This window comes from Bos indicus x Bos taurus, chromosome 4 (assembly GCF_003369695.1).
Source record: "Bos indicus x Bos taurus breed Angus x Brahman F1 hybrid chromosome 4, Bos_hybrid_MaternalHap_v2.0, whole genome shotgun sequence".
Lineage (NCBI taxonomy): Eukaryota > Metazoa > Chordata > Mammalia > Artiodactyla > Bovidae > Bos > Bos indicus x Bos taurus.
In genome coordinates this window covers 111,473,006-111,495,720 of record NC_040079.1, presented here as the reverse complement: position 1 = coordinate 111,495,720, position 22,715 = coordinate 111,473,006, and the positions used below count along the sequence as shown (strand labels likewise).

Genomic DNA, 22,715 nt, shown 5'->3' with positions numbered 1-22,715 from the left:
TCGTAGAGGTGTTCTGCAGTGATGTGGACATAGATATATGTTTTATGAATTATCCCCTGTAATATTGAAACTACTTCAGACATTTGAACTACTGGAAAATAAATGTCTGCATTCTTTTTATCGGCGAAAAATGACTCCCAACAGTCTTACTGCCTGGGTAAAGACATACAGCCTTTCTACCCATAATGTCATTGCCAGAAGCCAAATAGTACGTTTTTTGTTTTAATGGAAAAGATCTTTCAGGTTGCTGATTTTACATGGTTAGAAATGCTTCCTGCTCCAGTCTCCAGCCCCAGGCTGCCTATGTATTTTGAATTCAGAAATGACAGCTGAAACCAATTAGTCAGAATTAGGGGATCTCTAAGTCACATATAGGTTATGTCCAAAAAGGAGAACAATACATTATATGATTAAAAAAAGAAGCAACTAATTTAATTAGGACTAAGCTGAGGCAGTATGATTACTATAGGGGATTTTTATACAGTATTTTTTTGTATTTTAAAAAATTCTTTGTTTAATTGGAGGATAATTACTTTGAATACTGTGATGGTTTTTGCCATACATCAGCATGAATTGGCCACAGGCATACATGTGTCCCCCATCCTGCACCAGCCTCCCACCTCCCTCCCCGTCCCACCCATCTGGGTTGTCACAGTGTAATGACTATGGAGGAGTTTTATATGGTATTAACCATTGTGTGTGTGAGCTACCCTTGCCCTCTTTAGGAAATAGGTGTGGGGTTTACTGGTAGAATTTCAAACATTTTCTAAGTGGCATAAAAACAGCTGAAAATAAAATAACCCAGACACAGGCTTTGGAATATGTAAAGTAAGTCTTGGCAGTAACAGTGGAATATTTGAGAGTATTCCATTTAAGAACATATTTTACGTATGATGGGATAGATCAGAAGACCGTATTTTTCTCTTATTGTCGTATCATGTCCTGTGATACAACTTGAGACACAGTAATTAGAATTTCTATTAGTACTTCAGAGGGAAGAGATAGTACTTTTGTAGCTGCTCATGAATGTCTTGTTTTTGTCATTAAAGATAAGGGATTTCAGTTCATTTGCAGAATACCTAAATAACATATAATGGAATACTTACAAACTTTTATTTTTTAACCACTGTTTTAAAAATGGACCCTTTGATATATAGTGGATACAGACCTTCTCCATAAGGCACCTTGAATGGCTATGAATTTGTTTAAATGGAAAGTTGATTAATATTTCTTTTCATTTTTTCTCACTAACAAATAGTGCTCACATGTTTGAACCCACATTAAAATTTTATTTATTATAATTTGGGAATAAATAGATGAATATTACAAAGCTGGATGGGGGGAAGTGCAATTTCAAAGTCAATTTAAACCTGTGGACTTCATATAAGAACAGTTAGAAACTAACTGCTCAGTAATTTGATGTATTAATTCTCACAGCAATGTAGACTGATTAAAACAGAGATTATAGCCAGAGGAAAATGGCATTGATTGCTGTAGAAGAAAGGAGGGCTCAGCTTCTAGAAGTTTTCTTCAATTGCCTCTAGCAGCAGCCATTCTCCAGAGAATCACTTGACTTAAATGAGCTACAGGTAAAATATTGATAAATTAAAAATTAAAACGATAGTGAGATCTCCCAAATGTATTACTGTTTGAGAGGTGTGGTTTTAGTTAAAATGTGTGTGGTGTATCCCAGACTGTAGTGAAGGAGACACTGGCCAAGAGAAGAGTAAGTATCACAAGTAAGCCTCTGCCTTGGATACATGGACAGTTAGCATTGTTGCCATTCATTTCGGGACCCTATGGGTACCACGGAAGAGTGGAAGGAATTGCTCTTGAATGCTCTTGTGCTTTAGATATTTGCAAATTTCTTAATATGCTCTCTCACCAATAAGAGTAATATTCAAAGTTTTTTGTTTTTTTTTTAATAGTGGATCACTTACCCATTATAAGGAAGAGATTAGGGTATAATCAAACTGGGATGAGGAGCAAGGAGCTCCTTAAACAATAAGGATCAGTCTGGATAAGGAGGGCTTGATATTTTTGTGTGCTCTATATTACTGTGCCTTGGCTCTATATTTTCAAGTGGTACATGTTATCAACTAGTTCTTAACATATCTCATGTGTTTGTTTTTTTAATTTATTTATTTGGTTGTGCTGAGTCTTAATTTTGGCATGCAGGATCTTACTTGTGGCATATGGGATCTAGTTCCCTGACCAGGGATCAAACCCAGGTTCCCTGCATTGGAAGCAAAGAGTCTTAGACACTGGACCACCAGGGAAGTTACCCACCCCCCCATCTTTTTGTTTTTTTAAAAATTCAGGTTTTCATTTAATGTTTCATTTTTTTTAAAACGAGTATTCATTGATTTCCAAATAAAAGTATAGCTGAGGTGTGATGCTTGTTTTTTAAATTAATTCATTTTTATTTGGAGGATAATTACTTTACAATATTGTATTGGTTTCTGCCATATATCAGCATGAATTTGCCATACATTAACATGAATGAACTGTGGTATTTAAATGTAAAATAAGCCTATTCCTCAAGAAGAAAGAAATTCAGAATTAGTTTTATTATCTCTGGAATCTTTCCAGTATTCCTACTATTGTGAAGCAGTTTTTTTTTTTTTAATGCTATAAGATTACATGAATCCTGAATATACTGACTTCTGTCTTGCTGTCAAGATGGAACACTAACATGAAAAGAAGAATATGGAGTGTGTGTGTGGCAGAACTTCAAAATGAGGATTTCTGTTGGTTATCCCCATGGAAAGACTTCCTTATTTTTAGCCTAGATGCTAAAAATAGGGCTGTGCTACTTTCAATATCACATTTTGGCAGTGCTTCTGAAAAATACCAAAAATTAGCTGACAAATATTGTTGACACCATGCTTAACATAAGAGGGTGGGGGGAAAGAGTGTGTTGGGGAAGGTGCTCTATTTAGATTCCTGCTTAATGAGTAAAGGTCAGTCTGAAATTCATTGCTGATATTAAAGCATAATTTCTCTGAGGAACTTGGCATCTCTTGAATAAGAAGTTTGATCTTTTCAAGGAAAAGTAATTGGAAAACCTCATTTCATTGATAATACATTGATTACAAAGAAACATAAACCCATACTAACAGCTCCCCTGGTAGCTCAGATGGTAAAGAATCTGCCTGCAATGCAGGAGACCTGGGTTTGTTCCCTGGGTCAAGAAGATCCCCTGGAGAAGGAAATGGCAACCCACCCCAGTATTCTTGCCTGGAGAATCCCATGGACAGAGGAGCCTGGTTGACTACTGTGCCTGGGATCACAGAGTTGGACACGACTGAGTGAACTAACATTTTCACTTTCAAACACATACTAAATGATGAAGCCTACTTAATAATTGACTTATACTTGTTTCTTCCCTGGTCAGCTTTCATGTCCAAAAGCTTGTCTGACTCTGGGGTCTTCTGAGAGCTTTTTACCAGTGGTGTTCAGTGAAAGCATGTTACTTCTTTTCCCTCACCCAAAGTCAGTTTTAAAAGGAGTAAGGAATGGAGAATTCCAGGAAAACATCTACTTCTGTTTCACTGATTACACTAAAGTCTTTGACTGTGTGTACCACAACAAACTGTGGAAAATTATTAAATAGGTGGGAATATCATACCACCTAACCGATGGCACCCCACTCCAGTACTCTTGCCTAGAAAATCCCATGGACGGAGGAGCCTGGTAGGCTGCAGTCCATGGGTTCGCGAAGAGTCGGACACGACAGAGTGACTTCACTTTCATTTTTCACTTTCATGCATTGGAGAAGGAAATGGCAACCCACTCCAGTGTTCTTGCCTAGAGAATCCCAGGGATGGGGGAGCCTGGTGGGCTGCCATCTATGGGGTCGCACAGAGTCGGACATGACTGAAGCAGCTTAGTAGCAACCTGCCTCCTGTGAAATCTGTATTCAGGTCAAGAAGCAACAGTTAGAACCACACATGGAACAACAGACTGGTTCAAAACTGGGAAAATAGTACATCAAAGCTGTATATTGTCACCTTGCTTATTTAACTTATATGCAGAGTCCATGCGAAATGCTGGGCTGGATGAAGCACAAGCTAGAATCAAGATTGCTGGGAGAAATATCAATAACCTCAGATATGCAGATGACACCACCTTTATGGCAGAAAGCGAAGAGAAACTAAAGAGCCTCTTGATGAAGGTGAAAGAGGAGAATGAAAAAGCTGGCTTAAAGCTCAACATTCCAAAAACTAAGATCATGGCATCCGGTCCCATCACTTCATGGCAAATAGATGGGGAAACAATGGAAACAGTGACTGACTTTATTTTCTTGGACTCCAAAATCACTGCAGATGGTGACTGCAGCCATGAAATTAAAAGACATTTGCTCCTTGGAAGAAAAGCTATGACCAACCTAGACAGAATATTAAAAAGCAGAGACATTACTTTGCCAACCAAGGTCTGTCTAGTCAAAGCTATGGTTTTTCTGGTAGTCATGTATGGATGTGAGAGGTAGACCATGAAAGAGGCTGAACACCAAAGAATTGATGCTTTTGAACTGTGATGTTGGAGAAGACTCTTGAGAGACCCTTGGAGTGCAAGGAGATCCAACCAGTCCATCCTAAAGGAGATCAATCCTGAATGTTCACTGGAAGGACTGACGCTGAAGCTGAAGCTCCAGTAGTTTGGCCACCTGATGCAAAGAGCTGACTCACTAGAAAAGACCCTGATGCTGGGAAAGATTGAACAGGAGGAGAAGGGGATGACAGAGGATGAGATGGTTGGATGGCATTACCCACTCGATGGATCTGAGTTTGGGCAAGCTCTAGGAGTTGGTGATGGACAGGGATGCCTGGCGTGCTGTAGTCCATGCAGTCACAAAGAGTCGCACACGACTGAGTGACTGAACGACAACAAGGAATGGAGAAGGGAAAACAGGAAAAGGTGAATGTCATAGTCCAGCTTGTTTCTCATCTTTTTCTTTGGCTGGATTTTTTTTTTTTTTTCTGGTTATCTTTTGAAGGGATGTTCTCCACTCAGGCCTGTTTAAAACTGTCATCATATTTATAATTTATCTTTGCAGTCTCCTTTCATGTCTTTCTCTTTAAGTTTCATGGGTGTGTTCTGTTGGTCATCTAGTTCTCCAGTCTACATATGATTGAAATTAACTGAGACTCTGCTGTGTGAAAGTGCTTATGAGGAAAAAGCCTTTTCTTCAGTATTTTATGGTCTTTCTATATGCTGCTTTTTTACAAAGAAATATCTGTCTTCTGCCTTCTAAACTGATCCTGCCACAGTGTAATGAAGTCAAGATGGAGAAACCCAAACTGTAAATGTGGTTCTTTCACAGAAAACGTTTATGTTCAGGGGATTATGGTTTCAGATATGTTCTTCAAATTCCTTCCCCTTGAAACACTCATGCACCTTTGTAAATCCTATAATAAATGCTGCATACACACATGCCAAGTCGCTTCTGTCATGTCCGATTCTTTTGTGACCCCCATGGACTGCAGCCCACCAGGCTCCTCTGTCCATGGGGTTCTCCAGGCAAGAATACTGGAGTGTGTTGCCATTTCCTCTTCCAGGGGATCTTCTCCACCCAGGGATCAAACCTGCGTGTCTTACTTATGTCTCCTGCATTTACCGCTGGAGCCACCTGGGAACCTTAAATAAATGCTACTTGATGGATAATCAACAATGAGGAAAGAGGAACCTGATCTTGAAAGAAATGTATGCAAGTGTGGGGATTGAACCCTCCAGCTTCTTTCTGCTCTCACTCTTCTGCGTGGTGTACAGATCTAGCCACACTTGATAGCTTAATTTCAAATCACACACTCTAGAGGGAAGACTGGCGAAGTATTCTTAGGCATTCAGGTATAAACCTGTCAGACACAAGTACTTCTAAAAGCGTTGCCCAGAAGAACAGCAGCAGTTGTAGAGTGAATGAGAGGGAGATGCAGGAAGATGAAGTGGAGCATAATGTAGTGCAGGCCAGAAGAGCTGCTAGCCACGAGCCAAGATAGAGACTGGGGGGCGGAAGAGTGACTGGGTTTGGTCTATAGTTACCAGGCACCTAGTCTAAAGATATTCCTTTTATTTTTGGACCAAGAAATGGCCAGAGATCAGGCCAGATGGATCTGAGACTATGCGTGTCTCATCGGTGGAGAGTGATCTGTTGGTCATGTGCCACAGGGGCCTTCTGTTCAGAACTTGTATGTGTAGGATGGCTTTCAAAAGTGTAATAACAGAGAATTACCTCCCGGCGTGATTGTTAAGGTTACTTCTGTTATTTCTGGACCAGGAAAAGTCACAAGGGTCACAGAATCCAGTGAGTTGAATGAAGGAGAGAAGTTAAAATGAAGAGATTTCATGATATTTGTAATTTAGGCACGTCTAATATAGTTTGACTGTGAAGAAGGCTGAGCATCAAAGAATTGATGCTTTTGAATTGAACTGTGGTGTTGGAGAAGACTCTTGAGAGTCCCTTGGACTGCAAGGAGATCCAACCAGTCTATTCTGAAGGAGATCAGCCCTGGGATTTCTTTGGAAGGAATGATGCTGAAGCTGAACCTCCAGTACTTTGGCCACCTCATGTGAAGAGTTGACTCATTGGAAAAGACTCTGATGCTGGGAGGGATTGGGGGCAGGAGGAGAAGGGGACGACAGAGGATGAGATAGCTGGATGGTATCACTGACTCAATGGACGTGAGTCTGAGTGAACTCCGGGAGTTGGTGATGGACAGGGAGGCCTGGCGTGCTGCGATTCATGGGGTCGCAAAGAGTCGGACAGGACTGAGTGACTGAACTGAACTGAACTGAATGTAGTTCCAGGCATAGTATTGTATATTAAAAAAAAGAGGAGGGGGAGAAGGTTTTTAAATAAGGTAAAATGGAAGTTTGCCAGGATACAAGACCTTATACCACCTTTTGTCTTTTCCTCCATTTGAGGTTCTCTAGATTCTTGCCCCTAATCACCCAGAGCAATCTGAGATTAATGATGTATTTGCTGGAAGTAGTCTCATAGGTTGTGTACGGAGAGCTGTGGAGTATGAATGAGAATGTCTGGACGTATAGACAGGAAGAACACATATAATAAGAATGAAATGTTACGCCTAAGAGTTCCAGTTCTCAAACGGTATTTAGCATTTCATTTTGAATTGCAGTTCTCCAAAATATCCCTTCGTACTCTAAACACACTACAGAAAATCTTCATCACCATCATTATCCTCATCATCACCTGTAGCAGCTACCCCGTGCTGGGCATTATGGATATTTACATAGTAATTTTCACAATATCCATATGCAGTAGGTGTGCTAGGATTATCCCCTTAACACAGATGAAGACACTGATACCCAGAGGTTATATGACCCACCTACAGCTACATGGCTAGTGACAGCCATGTGTGTGTGCATACATACATGTTCATGCCATACAGCTGCTGCTGCTGCTGCTAAGTCGCTTCAGTCATGTCCGACTCTGTGCAACCCCATAGATGGCAGCCTACCAGGCTCCCCCGTCCCTGGGATTCTGCAGGCAAGAACACTGGAGTGGGTTGCCATTTCCTTCTCCAATGCAGGAAAGTGAAAAGTGAAAGTGAAGTTGCTCAGTCGTGTCCGACTCTTCGAGACCCCATGGACTGCAGCCTACCAGGCTCTTCCGCCCATGGGATTTTCCAGGCAAGAGTACTGGAGTGGGTTGCCGTTGCCTTCTCCACCATACAGCTGAGGGAATACAAATTTAAAATTTTTAAAGGTTTGGGAAAAATCTTTTTGAAATTTCCCAAGATCCCATTTCTGGAGAAGCCTCCTTGTTATTCGTGTTGCAGTATCACTGGGCATGCATATATACACAGAAGGATATGAGGTATACATGAGAATCAGGAACTTTTCCCCCCGTTCGTGATATATTTCCATCCTCATAGTTAAGTGGGGATTTTGTTTGTTTGTTTGGTTTCAAACAAAATGCTTGAATGCTTTATTCTTTGAAAAAAGTTACAGTAATTTCACAGGTATATTAAAATCCACAGAACGTTTGAGTTCTCTGAAAGCAGAGACTGTGTCATTTATTTATGCACAATTTGCATTTAATGCATATATGTCAAGTAGAAAGTACAATGGAAGCTTTGTCCCTAACATCATTTCACTTCTTTAAGCATATGTAGCATAAGTTTATTGGGCGTAAAATTAAACATGCTTTTTAGCTGTTATTCATATCCCTTATATAACCTCCTGTTTACTTTTTAATTTTTTTGTCAATTTCATTGGTTGATTTTCTTTTTTTAAAGAAGTAACCTTCAAGATTTTGTGAAAATTTGAGCTTCTTCTTTTATTTTGATCAGTATTTGCTTTATAGTGATATGCCATGTTGCTAGCTGAATAAATGTTTAATCCATTTTCTTTGAATTCTGTTATGTTTAACATTTACATTGATAAGTTGCTCTTTGCTTTTTATTGGTATTTGCCAGTATAAATATCATAAAATACAAATAAGATCAATATATAATATGATGTATCATTCCTTTACTTTCAGATTTTATGTTATTTTTTGTTGTTTATTATATTTAGCCTTTATCTTGGAACGAGTATGAGTTTGATTTTGTTGTGTAAACTGAAAATTTACATTTTTAAAGAGATTTTAACATGTTTATGTAATTATTGTTATGATTGGATGTACTTTCTATTCACCAGTTTATTATGTGTGAGACAATGAGCACATTATAGTTGTATATCATGTTATATATTAAAAAGTACTTTTTCACGGACCATTTTATATGTCCTGTTACAGCATTGTTAATCGGCTATGCCCCAGTACGAAATAAAAATTTTTTTAAGTATATAGTTTTTGTCCTCAGTGTGTGGAAAAGAGAAAGGCAATACAGCCTTAGAATATATCCAAGACCATTTCTTCTATCCCATGTTCTTTCCCTTTGTTCTCCATGGCTGACCTTTTTCATTCTCTATTCGGATCTTATTTGAAAGTATCACTTACTGTGGCCTGTTTTTAGCAGGCATTAAGTGCCCCCCTCTATGTCCTCAAACAGTGCCCAGTAATATTCCTAATGTACAACTTACTGTACAGTCATTACACACATCCTGGTTTTTTTCCACCTACATCTGTTTGCTTGAATTCTGTATCCTTACTGACTAGTGTCACTAAACTCCAGAGCTTTCTTTGGCCACCTGATGCGAAGAGCCGACTCATTGGAAAAGATTCTGGGAAAGATTGAAGGCAAAGAAGAAGAGGGCAGCAGAAGATGGCATGGTTAGATAGCATCGCTCACTCAACGGACATGAGTCTGGGGAAACTCCGGAAGATAGTGAAGGACAGGGAAGCCTGGCATGCTGTAGTCCATGGCGTAGTAAAGAGTGGAACGTGATCTAACAACTGAACAACAGCAATAAAATGACTGGTGTAGTGCCTGGAAAATAATGAGCTGAGAAATACATGGTGAACAGTGAATGAATGCTAAATTCTGCACTGTATTCTCAGCAGTTACCAGCTGGCATGCAATAAAAACTCAGTAAAGGAATCTGAACTGTTATCATCATGGCTACAACCACGTACAGCTTTATGAATGTGTCAAAAGCTTATAATTCCTCAACAATTGAAACCTGATAATGGGGCATAAATAATCACGGTCACTGGTTTTTACAGAGTGATTAAATCATAAAATTGTTACTGCCAATAAATAAGATTAGGAAAATTTATATAACAACTCTACATGTTTCTTTAGAAATTTTATGTAGCTCATAATATAAACAGAAAAAGCATTAAAAAGAAAATATACAATTGTGTGCAAATTCAACTTGGGATATTTGGAAAAATTACAGTATAAGTTGCTATCTAGGGATATTTCTTTTTAAAATAAATCTGGATGTATTTGTCTTAATTTATAATTTTGGAAGTATTTGCATTGATTTAGAAAGTAAATCATTATAAAGTTTTATAAAATCAGTATTTTTTCAAATATATTCAGGAGTGCTGAGAATCTGAAAATTATCTTTTAATGAATATAGTTATGAAAAAGTAAATACATCCAATGATTAATTTTATTAGAATGATCTGTTTGTAATGTTTACATGTCATACAAAATAAATAACCATCACCTTCATTTCCACTTGAAAAATGCAGGTAAGTGAAATTGTATTTGGATTGGTTAACTGTATGCGTATGTGCTTTTAGTTGAAGTTAAAGTATATATATTTTAGGTAAGTTTTCTTCTTATTCCACTTAAGAGATACATATTCAATGTGAGAATTAGGCATTTAACAGATTAACAAATTGTGGACATAAATTCTTTCTAATGCACAGATATGTTTAACATAAGATAGAATTTGGAGTAATGATTCAGCTGTGGTTAATATGGAGGGTGGAGGAGCGTGCAACTGCATACACTAAAAAATCCACCCACTTGCCTTATATTTGCTTAGTTCAGAAAGTAGTGATGACTTTGAAACAGAAAAATATTGATTCATTGTTTTATAGCCAAAGGGATGTTAATACATTTTCCTTTTTTCCTTCTAGCATACTGATTTATGTCAGTACATGGACAAGCACCCTGGGGGGCTGCACCCAGATAATGTAAAGGTAGGAAAAGATCTTTTAAGTCGAGGCTTAGCATTCTTCATGTGCATTTTTTGAGCCAAAAGCTAATCTCTCTACTATAATTTTTTTTTTAATTGTGTGAAGAGAAGTGATTCTGAAGCGAACCATAGTCATTGATTTGACAATGAAAGCCATGCTTGGGCATTAAATATTTTCATTGGACTATTATTATTTAAACTGTACCCTATTTTTCCTTCATGGAGAAGCATTTGCCAGTAATGAGAGGGATCTACTGGAATCCTGCCAGAACTATGTTTTCAGTAGAGAGGAATCTCCAGTCGCTCTAGCTTAGCGCTCCATACTGAAATACCAGTTGGTTTCAAGATAATGTATTATTATGATCCAAAACAGTGTTATGATGAGTTCATGGTGCATATTTTTTCATTTGTTTGTATAAACAGATAAAATGATTTTTCCTTTAGTTTTCTTTTATTTCTTTTACCAGATATTGGATTAGTATGTGTAAAAACAATTAAGCTTTTCTAAGTTTTGACCTAGCAACCATTTTGGAAAATTTTCCCCATATTTCAAACTTAAAAGAGGAGATTCTTTTCTTGGCATATGTTAGGGAGTTAGAAGATACTAAAGTTTATCAGTGGGCTTAATGATGTGCTTACATTTTAGTTTTGAAATGGCTACATTTCAGGATCCTGAGAACCCATTTAGTGATATAAATGCATTTGAAGTATCATTATTTGTCTCCTTTTCATCCCATTCATTATCTGCACCTTTCTTGCAGTGTGGCATGGTTTTTCTGTTGTACTTTTCCCTTTGCTAGTAGAGGTAGATTTCACATATAGCGTTACATGTGTTCATTTCTTTTTGCTTTATAAAAATAATATTTTATTGTATATAGTTTCATATTTTCTTGATATCTAGTTAATGGGTTTTCTTTATTAATTAGAGATGTGATGTCACTTGTAATGAATTTAATTGAAACATTTGCCCACGTGGTGGTAAATGACAGAAGGATTTTTTCTCTACATTCCCTAGGACTGACTAACCAGTCATTAAAACTTTTGCCATTCTGACGAGTGAAAATGAAATGTTTTTACATTGGCATTTTCTTGGCTGCTAGTGACACTGGGCATCTTCATGTTTCTTGACCATTTGTGATTCTGCCATTACAATTTGCCTGTTCTTATATATTGTTCAATTTTCTATTGCATTGTTCTTTTCTTAATAAATTGAAGGCTATTTTTAATAGTTGTAACATTAATGATGGTGCTTTTTAAGATGATCACTTTTGTTATACAATTTTAAAATGTGGGAAACTGTAGGAACTCTGGCAAGACATTCTTTTTAAAATAAATACTAGAATCAGTATGGTACTTGAAGTACTTGTTGACTTTTTTCATATACGTCCTTTTTCATTGTTGTGATTTTTTGTTTTATTAAATTTTTATTTAGATTCAGTTTTTTGACTATTCGCTTTTCTTAAACGTGTATTCATTGACATAGATAGATTTTTAGTGGTTGCACTGGGCAAGAAATTTTAACAGGCTCAGAGATTTTTTTATTAATCTTGTTTAATACTAATTAATAGTATTATTAATTACAATATGAATGTTTAATGACCGCAGTTTTTTTTTTCACATCAACATCACCGACTCGATGGACATGAGTTTGAGTAAACTCTGGGATATTATTAATTACAGTACTAATGTTTAATGACCGCAATTTTTTTTTAACATCAAACATCACTGACTCGATGGACATGAGTTTGAGTAAACTCCGGGAGTTGGCGATGGACAGGGAGGCCTGGTGTGCTGCAATTCATGGGGTCACAAAGAGTCGGACACGACTGAGCAACTGAACTGAACTGAATGTTTAATGACCGCAATTTTTTTTAACACCCAAACATCTCAAGTCGTCTCATTACTACATTTAATGTTCTCTTTTTAGGGTTGATTGGGTTCAAAATCAACAGTATGGTACCTCCTTACTCCTATCTTCCACTTCAGCCCAGGTAATCTGCAGAGAGCCCAGCTAGTGAAAGCCCAGGACCTACTAGAATCAGTGGAAATCAGAGGCTACTCTGAGCTAACTTTGACCTCCCAACTTTAAATTCAGTGACAGGATTGAGATTAAAGAGCTGACTCAGCCTTTGCGAAGAACACAGGCATCACCAGATTTCCATTATCCTGGTTTGGTCTTCTCACCAACACTTTGTTGTTATTTAGTCACTTAGCCATGTCTGACTCTTTGTGACCCCCTGGACCGCAGCACGCCAGGCTTTCCTGTCCTTCACTATCTCCTGGAGTTTGCTTAGACTCATGTCCGCTGAGTCGATGATGCCATCCAACCATCTCATCCTCTATTGCCCCCTTTTCTTGCCCTCAATCTTTCCCAGCATCAGGGTCTTTTCCATTAGTCAGCTCTTCGCATCAGGTGGCCAAAGTACTGGAGCTTCTGCTTCAGCATTAGTCCTCCCAATGAATATTCAGGACTGATTTCCTTTAGGATGGACTGGTTTGATCTCCTTGCAGTCCAAGGGACTCTCAAGAGTCTTCTCCAACACCACAGTTCGAAAGCATCAGTTCTTTGGCTCAGTCTTCTTTATGGTCCAGCTCTCACATCTGTATAAGACTACTGCAAACACTATAGCTTTGACTACATGGACCTTTGTTGGCAAAATGATATCTCTGCTTTTGAATACGCTGTCTAGGTTTGTTATAGCTTTCCTTCCAAGGAGCAAGCATCTTTTAATTTCATGGCTCATTAGTTATGGGTAAGAATTAGTGGAAAACTTTATCTGTGAAGCAGAGAAAGAGAGCTCTTCCCACAGAGCATTGTTGTTTTCAGCTCAGGCTGGCATCACTGGTGATTTCTGTAGCCTTTGTAGTAAGTTCTGCTTTTTCCATTACATTACATTTTTCCTTAATTTCTTGATAGTCATGGAGAGATTGAGCTTATAGGTTACTGATTTTCGGTTACTAGGCTGCACTGCTTGAAATTGTGTTTCAATAATTCTTACCCGTTTTGTAAGCTTTTCTTTCACCCCATGATCTGTCATCATATACTTAGTATATGTATATATGCTGCTGCTAAGTCACTTCAGTCGTGTCCGACTCTGTGTGACCCCATAGACAGCAGCCCACCAGGCTCCCCCGTCCCTGGGATTCTCCAGGCAAGAACATTGGAGTGGGTTGCCATTTCCTTCTCCAATGCATGAAAGTGAAAAATGAAAGTGAAGTCACTCAGTTGTGTCCGACTCTTAGCAACCCCATGGACTGCGGCCCACCAGGCTCCTCCGTCCATGGGATTTTCCAGGCAAGAGTGCTGGAGTGGGGTGCCGTTGCCTTCTCCGATATGTATATATACATCATTCAAATATTTAGTATGTATAGCTTTCCCAATATGAGAGGCAGCAATAGGTATTGATATCTAAGTATCCCTTTCCTCATAGCTGTTGAGGTCTTGGCTTCTTTGAGGATTTGCCAAAATATTCTTGATTGTCCCAGTTCTTGGAATACTTAAGGGGGCAAGAAATTTTGGTTGGCATCGAAGAGGTCTTCAAACTGGGCTCCATAGCATAGTCATCTGTGAAATTAAAAAAATATACATATATGTATATGTGTGTATGTATATATATCTATACGTGGGCTTCCCTGCTGGCTCAGCGGTAAAGAGTCCGCCTGCCAATTCAGGATATATGGAATCTATCCCTGAGATGGGAAGATTCACTGGTGTAGGAAATGGCAACCTACTCTAGTATTTTTGCCTGGAGAATCCTGTGGACAGAGAAGCCTGGCAGACTACAGTCCATGGGGTCATAAAGAATTGGACATGACTGAACAACTGAGCACACACACACACACACACACACACACACACATACAGTCTCTTTTCTTTTCCCAGAATCAAAATTTTAAAAGCACCTTAAGGAGGAAATGGGCTTCCCTTGTGGCTTAGCTGGTAAAGAGTCTGCCTGCAATGGGGGAGACCTGTGGGTTGGAAAGATCCCCTGGAGAAGGGAAAGGCTCCCACTCCAGTATACTGGCCTGGAGAATTCAGTGGACCGTATATAGTCCATGAGTGACTTTCTCTTAAGTAGGAGATGGTGGGCATTTGCTCAGGCCAGGGCTGAGAGGCCTGGCTCCTCGCACAAGCCCCAGCATCAGCTGCTTTCCTGTGGCCTGTAGGTGTTTGCCTGCAGCCTGGAGCGCTGGTGGTGGTGAGGGCCTGTGCTCTCTCACAGCCCTGCAGCCTGGCTGCCTCAACAGCAGTCGCTCTGCCAGCCAGCTGGCTGGTGGGGTGTCCCAGAGAACAGCAGGGGCTGGGCAGGTAGGAGGGGATATAGGAGCTTCATAAAACAGGTCTCAGACCCAGGCCTGAAGACTGAAAGCGTCTTTTATGGGGCATCGGGTCAGTCCAAGAGAACGGACCTAAAGGATCTAGGTAACGCTACAGCAAAGGCCCCCCCTTGTCAAATAAGTGACTCAGAGGAAGCAAGGTTGGTTTGTTTTGATTAGACACAGAAAGAAGCATCAAAAAATTATGAATAATAATATCTAAGAGGCAAAAGAGAGTCATACACCTGTAAAGCACAACGCTGCATTACTTTCGTTGTTGTTCAGTCACTAAATCATGTCTGACTCTTCGCAACCCCATGGACTGCAGCACACTAGGCCTCCCTGTCCTTCACTATCTCCTGTTATTTTAAACAGGATAAATCAGTGAACATGAGGTAGCTTTGGAAATTAAAAATACGATGACAGAAATTAAAAACAACAACAGTAATTTTTAAATGGGAAACAGGATTACTTAGGATGCACTTTACATCATTGCTGTAGGTAAACTTTGAAATTTGCTTTTGTATTTTATATTCGCCTTCAGGTTTCTATTTTCACTATTTAAGTTAAGCAAAGTCTACTTTCTTCCACTTTTCTTCTTTGTACTTTCTAAAATAAAATGAAGCAATTACTAATATAATAAAATAAACAACAGTCGTAAAAATGGATGGAAGAAAAAGTTGGAGAATTGTACCAACTTGTGCTTATGCACAAAGTAGAGCATAAAATAGAAATCTGAAACATGAGACAAGAAGTATTAAAAAAATTTAGAATCCACTTCAGGAGATGGGCCATCTGAATAATTGGAGAAAATAGGATGGAGTTATTAAAATAATAAACTTTGAAATATGCTTCTTCTAGATGTGAAGGATGTGAACTTCAAGATTAAACAGATCTTTTAAATGCCCAGAACATTTAATGAAAATAGAAGAACAGTAGTATTTATTATTGCAGAATTTCTGAACATGATTTCAAAGACACATCCTACCAAAAGGAAACAGATTTACTGCTCAGAATCAATAATTACAGTGGTGTCGTCACCATTTAGGGGGTTTTCCTGGTGGCTCAGTTGGTGAAGAATCCACTTGCAATGCAGGAGACGGCTTGCAATGCAGTCGTTCGGGTTTAATCCCTGAGTCAAGAAGATCCCCTGGAGAAAGCAATGGCAACCCACTCCAGTATTCTTGCCTGGAAAATCCCAGGGATAGAGGAGCCTGGAGGGCTATAGTTTATGGGGTCGCAGAGTTGGACATGACTTAGGAACTAAACCTTCACCATTTGGACTTCAGCAGCAGCCCTAGAAGGGAGACGGAAGTGGGACAATGACTTGACAATTCTGATGTAAAATTGTCCAATCTAGTATAATATGCAAACTATCAATGAAGTGTGAAAGCAGAATAATTATTTTCAGATGTTCAAGGAGTTGAAAATTTTGCATACCTTGCATCCTTTCTCAGAAAACGACTTGAAGATATACTCCACCTTGTAACTCAGGGAATAAACCAAGGCAGAAAAGAAAAGGAAACCTGGCAGTAGAGGCTACCTCTAAAGAGGGATGGAGATCCTTGAGATGATGAAAAGAATCCCAGTATAACAGTGGTGCATCAGGCTGGAAGAGTAACCCGTCAGTCCAATCGCACAGGTCAGAAGACTCCAGGCAAGATTTCTAAGATGAAATTGTCAGATAGAATATCAAATGTGTTTGAGCAGATTTACAAGTTGGAAGGGGCTTCCCCGGCACCTCAGTAGTGAAGAATTAGCCAGTGCAGGAGCCACAAGAGATTCGTATTTGATCCCTGGGTCAGGAAGATCCCCTGGAGGAGGAAATGGCAACCCACTCGAGGAGAATCCCATGGACAGAGGAGTCTGGCGGGCTCCAGTCCACGGGGGTAGCAAAGAGTCAGACACAGATTAGTGACTGAGCACTCAGGCACAAGATGGAAGAAGAATTTGGTGTTGAATTAGTGATAACCCCAAAGAAAACTCAACAACAGCAAACCAACCAACCAACAAAAGATCTAGATTGTTACACCAGGAAAAACAAATTATTGTGCAGTAGAGAAAAGTATTCATATGAAACGTAATGGCTCAGCTGCAAATAACATTTACATGATGATAATACAGTATTATAATCAATATGTATTATTGTAATATGTAATCAATATTACATGTTGATGTATTACATAGTTAAAAAAAGACAAACAGCTCTTTAGGATTCTGCTATGGCCAGCCTCATTCCAGGATTAGCATCCTAAAACAGTCTTCCATTTCAACTGCCACATTTGATATAAAATAAAGATCAACATCATTTTGTCAGAGCATTTTGACTCTTTGTCCAATGTTCTTTTCCTTACATTGCATGGGTCATTTATTAAATTACTGCAATTAGCGTTTTATTTGTGACTTTATGTGCTCTCAGTCACATAGGTTTGTCAGCATTTTCATAGTGAAGATAATAGTCCTACCTTCTCTGAGGGTACGGGAAGTTAAAAAAAATAGAATGCATCTTGTTAATGCCTGTGTTTTGGCATCTGAATTGCAGTGCATGGAAGCAGACAGCCCTTATCACCACGTTGCTTTCCATGGGGGGCCACTCAGCTAATTACGCACTGGCATTTCTTCACAGTTTGTCTGCACAGAGACAGTGCCCTCCTCCAGAGCTCCATGTAGGATCTGCACTGCAGGTGAAATTATTCTCAAAGAAGCCTGACTATGACACAGTGGCAGAGGTCCCATGGGTATTTCTGTGTGATGGATTAACCTATTTTTTTCATGTGGTGATATTTATTGTCACTTAAGATTTCTGAATGCAAAATGAAGAACCTAAGAATAATATTTACTAAGTTAACAGCTGTTCATAATGCTGTGCTGGATGCTGATAAAGAAAAACAGCTGAGCTAAAATAAGATCTTTTAATGGGTCTCTATAAATGCAGGGTGTGAAATCAAGGTGAGATAAACGATTGTCTTTAAAACAGCAAGTTCTTGCAATAACTCTGAAGCTCTGCATCTGGTTAAATACTTCATGGATTATTAAAGGGTTGGATGTGATAAATAGAAGATATTGATTATGGTGAACAGAAGGAAAACATACTGATCAAATCTTGCTTCTAAATTTGACAGTTTTGACTTTTGCTCTCATCACTATGTGGCATGATGATATGGAGAAATATTTTAAACATTTCTCTCGGATTATAAAAATGTGCATATCTTTGTTTAGATTTCATATAGCTTGTTTATTGTAAAAAGCTGGGATACCATGCATCTAAGAATTCAGGCGATTTTTCTTTACGGTAAATCAGGTCAGCTTGCAAGCGTTACAAAGGTGATGTATCACTGAGGAATGAGGGGGTAGAAAGGAACAAAGGAAAGAGTACATAGCTAGTGATTTCATAATAAGCCACAGAGTAGTCTATGGTCATTTTGTACTAAATCCCAGCAAAACATCTGTTAAAGTTTTATCTTTTGTGCTACATATTCCTTGTAAGCTTTGGAATAAGCACATCAGAAAAAAGATTGTTTCAGTGTTAACTAAATTTCTGTAGTCACTCTGCTGCTTTAATGGCCTACAAACTGAGTCTGTTTGCAATATGGTTCTGAGATAAATATTCACTATTAACTAATGGTCTGTATTGTAGCATAATATCAATTTTAGACAAATGGGAAATTTTAGCAGTTAATTACTTAGAGGGCAATTTAAAACCTGAATGGAAAGCCTGAGGACACTGGCCTTGTTATAAATATTTATGATGATTAAAGGCATAACAACCAATTGCTAGAACATGATAATTGGTTTGTAAGAATTTGGGGGGAGGGTAGTTCATTTTTCTCCCCTTTACAAACCATTCACTATGAATTTTATTGGGTGTTGACTATCATAGTTGAGTTGAAGACAGAACCTGAAGTTCTTCACTGTATAATCCTCAGTGATTTACAGATTGATTGGTTTTCTAAAAAGCGACCGTGACAGTCTAAATCTCTTTCATTCAGGTTTTCGTGTGTTCTTTAAAAAATGGCAAGCATGAGAGACTGAAAATTGAGATTCATCTTTAAAAAAAAAGATTAATTGATGCTGTCTCCAGCTCATATCCAGAAATGTAGATGCTTACATCTTATTACCATGACAACCCTGGATCTTCCTGTATTTTTTATGTAATTACCTTCATTTCCATGTTATCGTAATGACTTTTCTAGATGATTTTTTTCTAAAAACACATTTGTCTTTTTTTTTTTTTACAGAACTGTAATCAAAGATATCCAAAGTAATTCTGAATTCTCTGCCTTATTCTCTGAAGCATCTGAAATTCTTTTGATGTAAAGCCTTTTTATTTTGTATCTAAATATCTGTATTAATTAAAAAGACTTGAGGATTATTATGGTTGAAAAATTGCTATTTTTCTTTCATAGTCCAGAGAACAGGCAGGTGTATAACAGTCAGAATAATATTATGCCAAATTAAGATTGTCTTATACAGATGGCACAGTGAATGGATTCCTAAATGAGAATTTCTAATGTTGAGATAGGAAATCAGATAACACCTGACTTTCTCCATATTTTGCATTAGAACTTTCATTTAGTTGGTAATGATTCCCTACTACGTATTATAGTGAATATTATAAAGCCTTTCCTTTTTCTGTATTTTGGGAAATATGGTTATTTCATGAAGTCATTCCAGTGTTTTAAAAATTTGACACCTAGTCTCAGCACCTGTCCAGTTTTCTTTTGAACCTTTTCATCCTATTTCTATTATAACAAAATAATTTTCCATATCTAGAAAGTGAAAGATTAACAATGAAAAGAGTGAAATCCATGTGTCAATTCATACTGTGTTGGATGTTCAGAGGTAGTCTGAATAGTGAATTTCTGGCTAAGATGCGGGGCCTGCATTTGCTTGTTGAGAACATGTCTTTTGTATCCTTGGCATCATCTGCTGATCTGCTTATAACGATTTGAATCAGACAAAGAAATCAAGGCAGCTAATTAAACAGCCCACTCTTTCCTAGAGGTGCTTTAAAACCCAGATTGAAATGGAATTAACCCAAAGATTGATGAAATTCACATAGTCATTAGAATAACGCCATGTGATATTTTAATTGTCAGATAGAATTACCCAGCTTAGGGGGCAGATATCCAGGGGGAATAGGAAAAACACCCTCCTGGATTTTAAGCTTCAAGCCGTTCACCTTGCCCCTCTCCTATTTAAAATGAATCTTGCACTTGACTCCTTTGTTGGCGTGTTTTCCTAGACAAACAAGAGAACGCAGGAGGGAAATTAGCTGAGTGGTAGTGTGTGTATACACTCCTGGGGATTTTCCTGATTGGTTTAGACAGGTTCTGCCTCCATGTGACTAGCCAGTACATTTCATAGATATTTTCTCATTAATACAGAAATTCTTGTCACTTGTGACCTTTCTAAAGAGGATGCAGAGAAGTTTATTTATCATACCTATCAAACTCAGAGTCTTTACTGCATGCCACTTGAAACATATTTTTCTCTATTGTTTAGCTTGCAGATGTGATCTTTCTCTAAGACTCTTATGCTCAAGATTCATCAGCTCCATCAGTTTTTCAGTCTGCATCTCTCTCTCATTTTTTTTTAAAGTTACATTGGCCTTATCAAATGATACTAAGACAATTCATGCTGATAGTGTCTGAGATGTTACTTTAGGCAGTAAAACCATTTTATTGTTGCCGTTCAGTTGCTCAGTTGTGTCCCACTCTTTGTGACCCCGTGAACTGCAGCCCACCAGGCTTCCCTGTCCTTCACCATCTCCTGGAGTTTGCTCAGACTCGCATCTATTGAGTCAGTGATGCCATCCAACCATCTCATCCTCTGTCGCCCCCTTCTCCTGCTCTCAATCTTTCTCAGCATCAAGGTCTTTTTCCAGTGAGTCGACTCTTTGCATCAGGTGACCAAAGTATTGGAGCTTCCGCTTCAGCATCAGTTTTTCCAATGAATATTCAGGGTTGATTTCCTTTCGGATTGACTGGCTTGATCTCCTGGCAATCCAAGGGACCCTCAAGAGGCTTCTAAATTCTATTTTTTTCTTTTCATCATGTATAAAAAGAATGGCTCTGAAGTTGGGGAAGCAGTGCATGCATTCACAAGTGAAGTTGAGTAAAAATTTGTATTTCATTCTATTTCTTTTTGGTTTCAAAAAGTGCATACCAGTAAGGTCAATGTATACTCAACATTATTTTGTTATTTGAATTCCTTGAAACAACTGTTTCAGTTTTTCTCTTGGAAAATTATGTTGGGTAACTAATAAGCCAGTAGCTTAAATCTGATTGTCTTGTTTCTACTCAGGTAGGGAATATTCCTAATACTAAATTTAGGCTACTGAGCAACTTTTTATTTTTTAAAATAATTTTTATTTATTTGTTTTATTTTTGGCCATGCTGGGTCTTTGCTGTGCGTGGGCTTTTCTCTAATTGTGGCGAGCAGGGGCTACACTCTAGTTTCAGCTTGTAGGCTTCTCGTTATGGCGGCTCCTCCTGTTGTGGAGCACAGGCTCTAGGGCACAGAGGCTCTAGGGCACGCGGGCTCTAGGGCACAGAGGCTCTAGGGCACGCGGGCTCTAGGGCACAGAGGCTCTAGGGCACGCGGGCTCTAGGGCACAGAGGCTCTAGGGCACAGAGGCTCTAGGGCACGCGGGCTCTAGGGCACAGAGGCTCTAGGGCACAGAGGCTCTAGGGCACGCGGGCTCTAGGGCACAGAGGCTCTAGGGCACGCGGGCTCTAGGGCACAGAGGCTCTAGGGCACGCGGGCTCTAGGGCACGCGGGCTCTAGGGCACAGAGGCTCTAGGGCACAGAGGCTCTAGGGCACGCAGGCTCTAGGGCACAGAGGCTCTAGGGCACAGAGGCTCTAGGGCACAGAGGCTCTAGGGCACGCGGGCTCTAGGGCACAGAGGCTCTAGGGCACAGAGGCTCTAGGGCACGCGGGCTCTAGGGCACAGAGGCTCTAGGGCACAGAGGCTCTAGGGCACGCAGGCTCTAGGGCACGCGGGCTCTAGGGCACAGAGGCTCTAGGGCACGCGGGCTCTAGGGCACAGAGGCTCTTGGGCACGCGGGCTCTAGGGCACAGAGGCTCTAGGGCACAGAGGCTCTAGGGCACGCAGGCTCTAGGGCACGCGGGCTCTAGGGCACAGAGGCTCTAGGGCACAGAGGCTCTAGGGCACAGAGGCTCTAGGGCACGCGGGCTCTAGGGCACAGAGGCTCTAGGGCACAGAGGCTCTAGGGCACGCGGGCTCTAGGGCACAGAGGCTCTAGGGCACAGAGGCTCTAGGGCACGCAGGCTCTAGGGCACGCGGGCTCTAGGGCACAGAGGCTCTAGGGCACGCGGGCTCTAGGGCACAGAGGCTCTAGGGCACGCGGGCTCTAGGGCACAGAGGCTCTAGGGCACGCGGGCTCTAGGGCACAGAGGCTCTAGGGCACGCGGGCTCTAGGGCACAGAGGCTCTAGGGCACAGAGGCTCTAGGGCACGCGGGCTCTAGGGCACGCGGGCTCTAGGGCACAGAGGCTCTAGGGCACGCGGGCTCTAGGGCACAGAGGCTCTAGGGCACGCGGGCTCTAGGGCACAGAGGCTCTAGGGCACAGAGGCTCTAGGGCACAGAGGCTCTAGGGCACGCAGGCTCTAGGGCACGCGGGCTCTAGGGCACAGAGGCTCTAGGGCACACGGGCTCTAGGGCACAGAGGCTCTAGGGCACGCGGGCTCTAGGGCACAGAGGCTCTAGGGCACGCGGGCTCTAGGGCACAGAGGCTCTAGGGCACAGAGGCTCTAGGGCACGCAGGCTCTAGGGCACAGAGGCTCTAGGGCACGCGGGCTCTAGGGCACGCGG

At 40.1% G+C, this 22,715-nt stretch overlaps 1 protein-coding gene across 6 annotated transcripts in view; it reads left to right on the top strand.

Annotated features, from left to right (window-relative positions):
- The window catches only part of CDK14 (cyclin dependent kinase 14), a 684,789-nt gene that overhangs the window by 309,234 nt on the left and 352,840 nt on the right, over positions 1-22,715 (top strand). For 5 of the 6 annotated variants that reach the window (XM_027540218.1, XM_027540221.1, XM_027540223.1 and 2 more), the window contains one exon: positions 10,502-10,564. The exons of the other annotated variant lie outside the window; for it this stretch is intronic. In XM_027540218.1, coding sequence (XP_027396019.1) covers positions 10,502-10,564 — 63 coding nt within the window. The remainder of the gene's footprint in view (positions 1-10,501; positions 10,565-22,715) is intronic. 6 annotated transcript variants of the gene reach the window in all.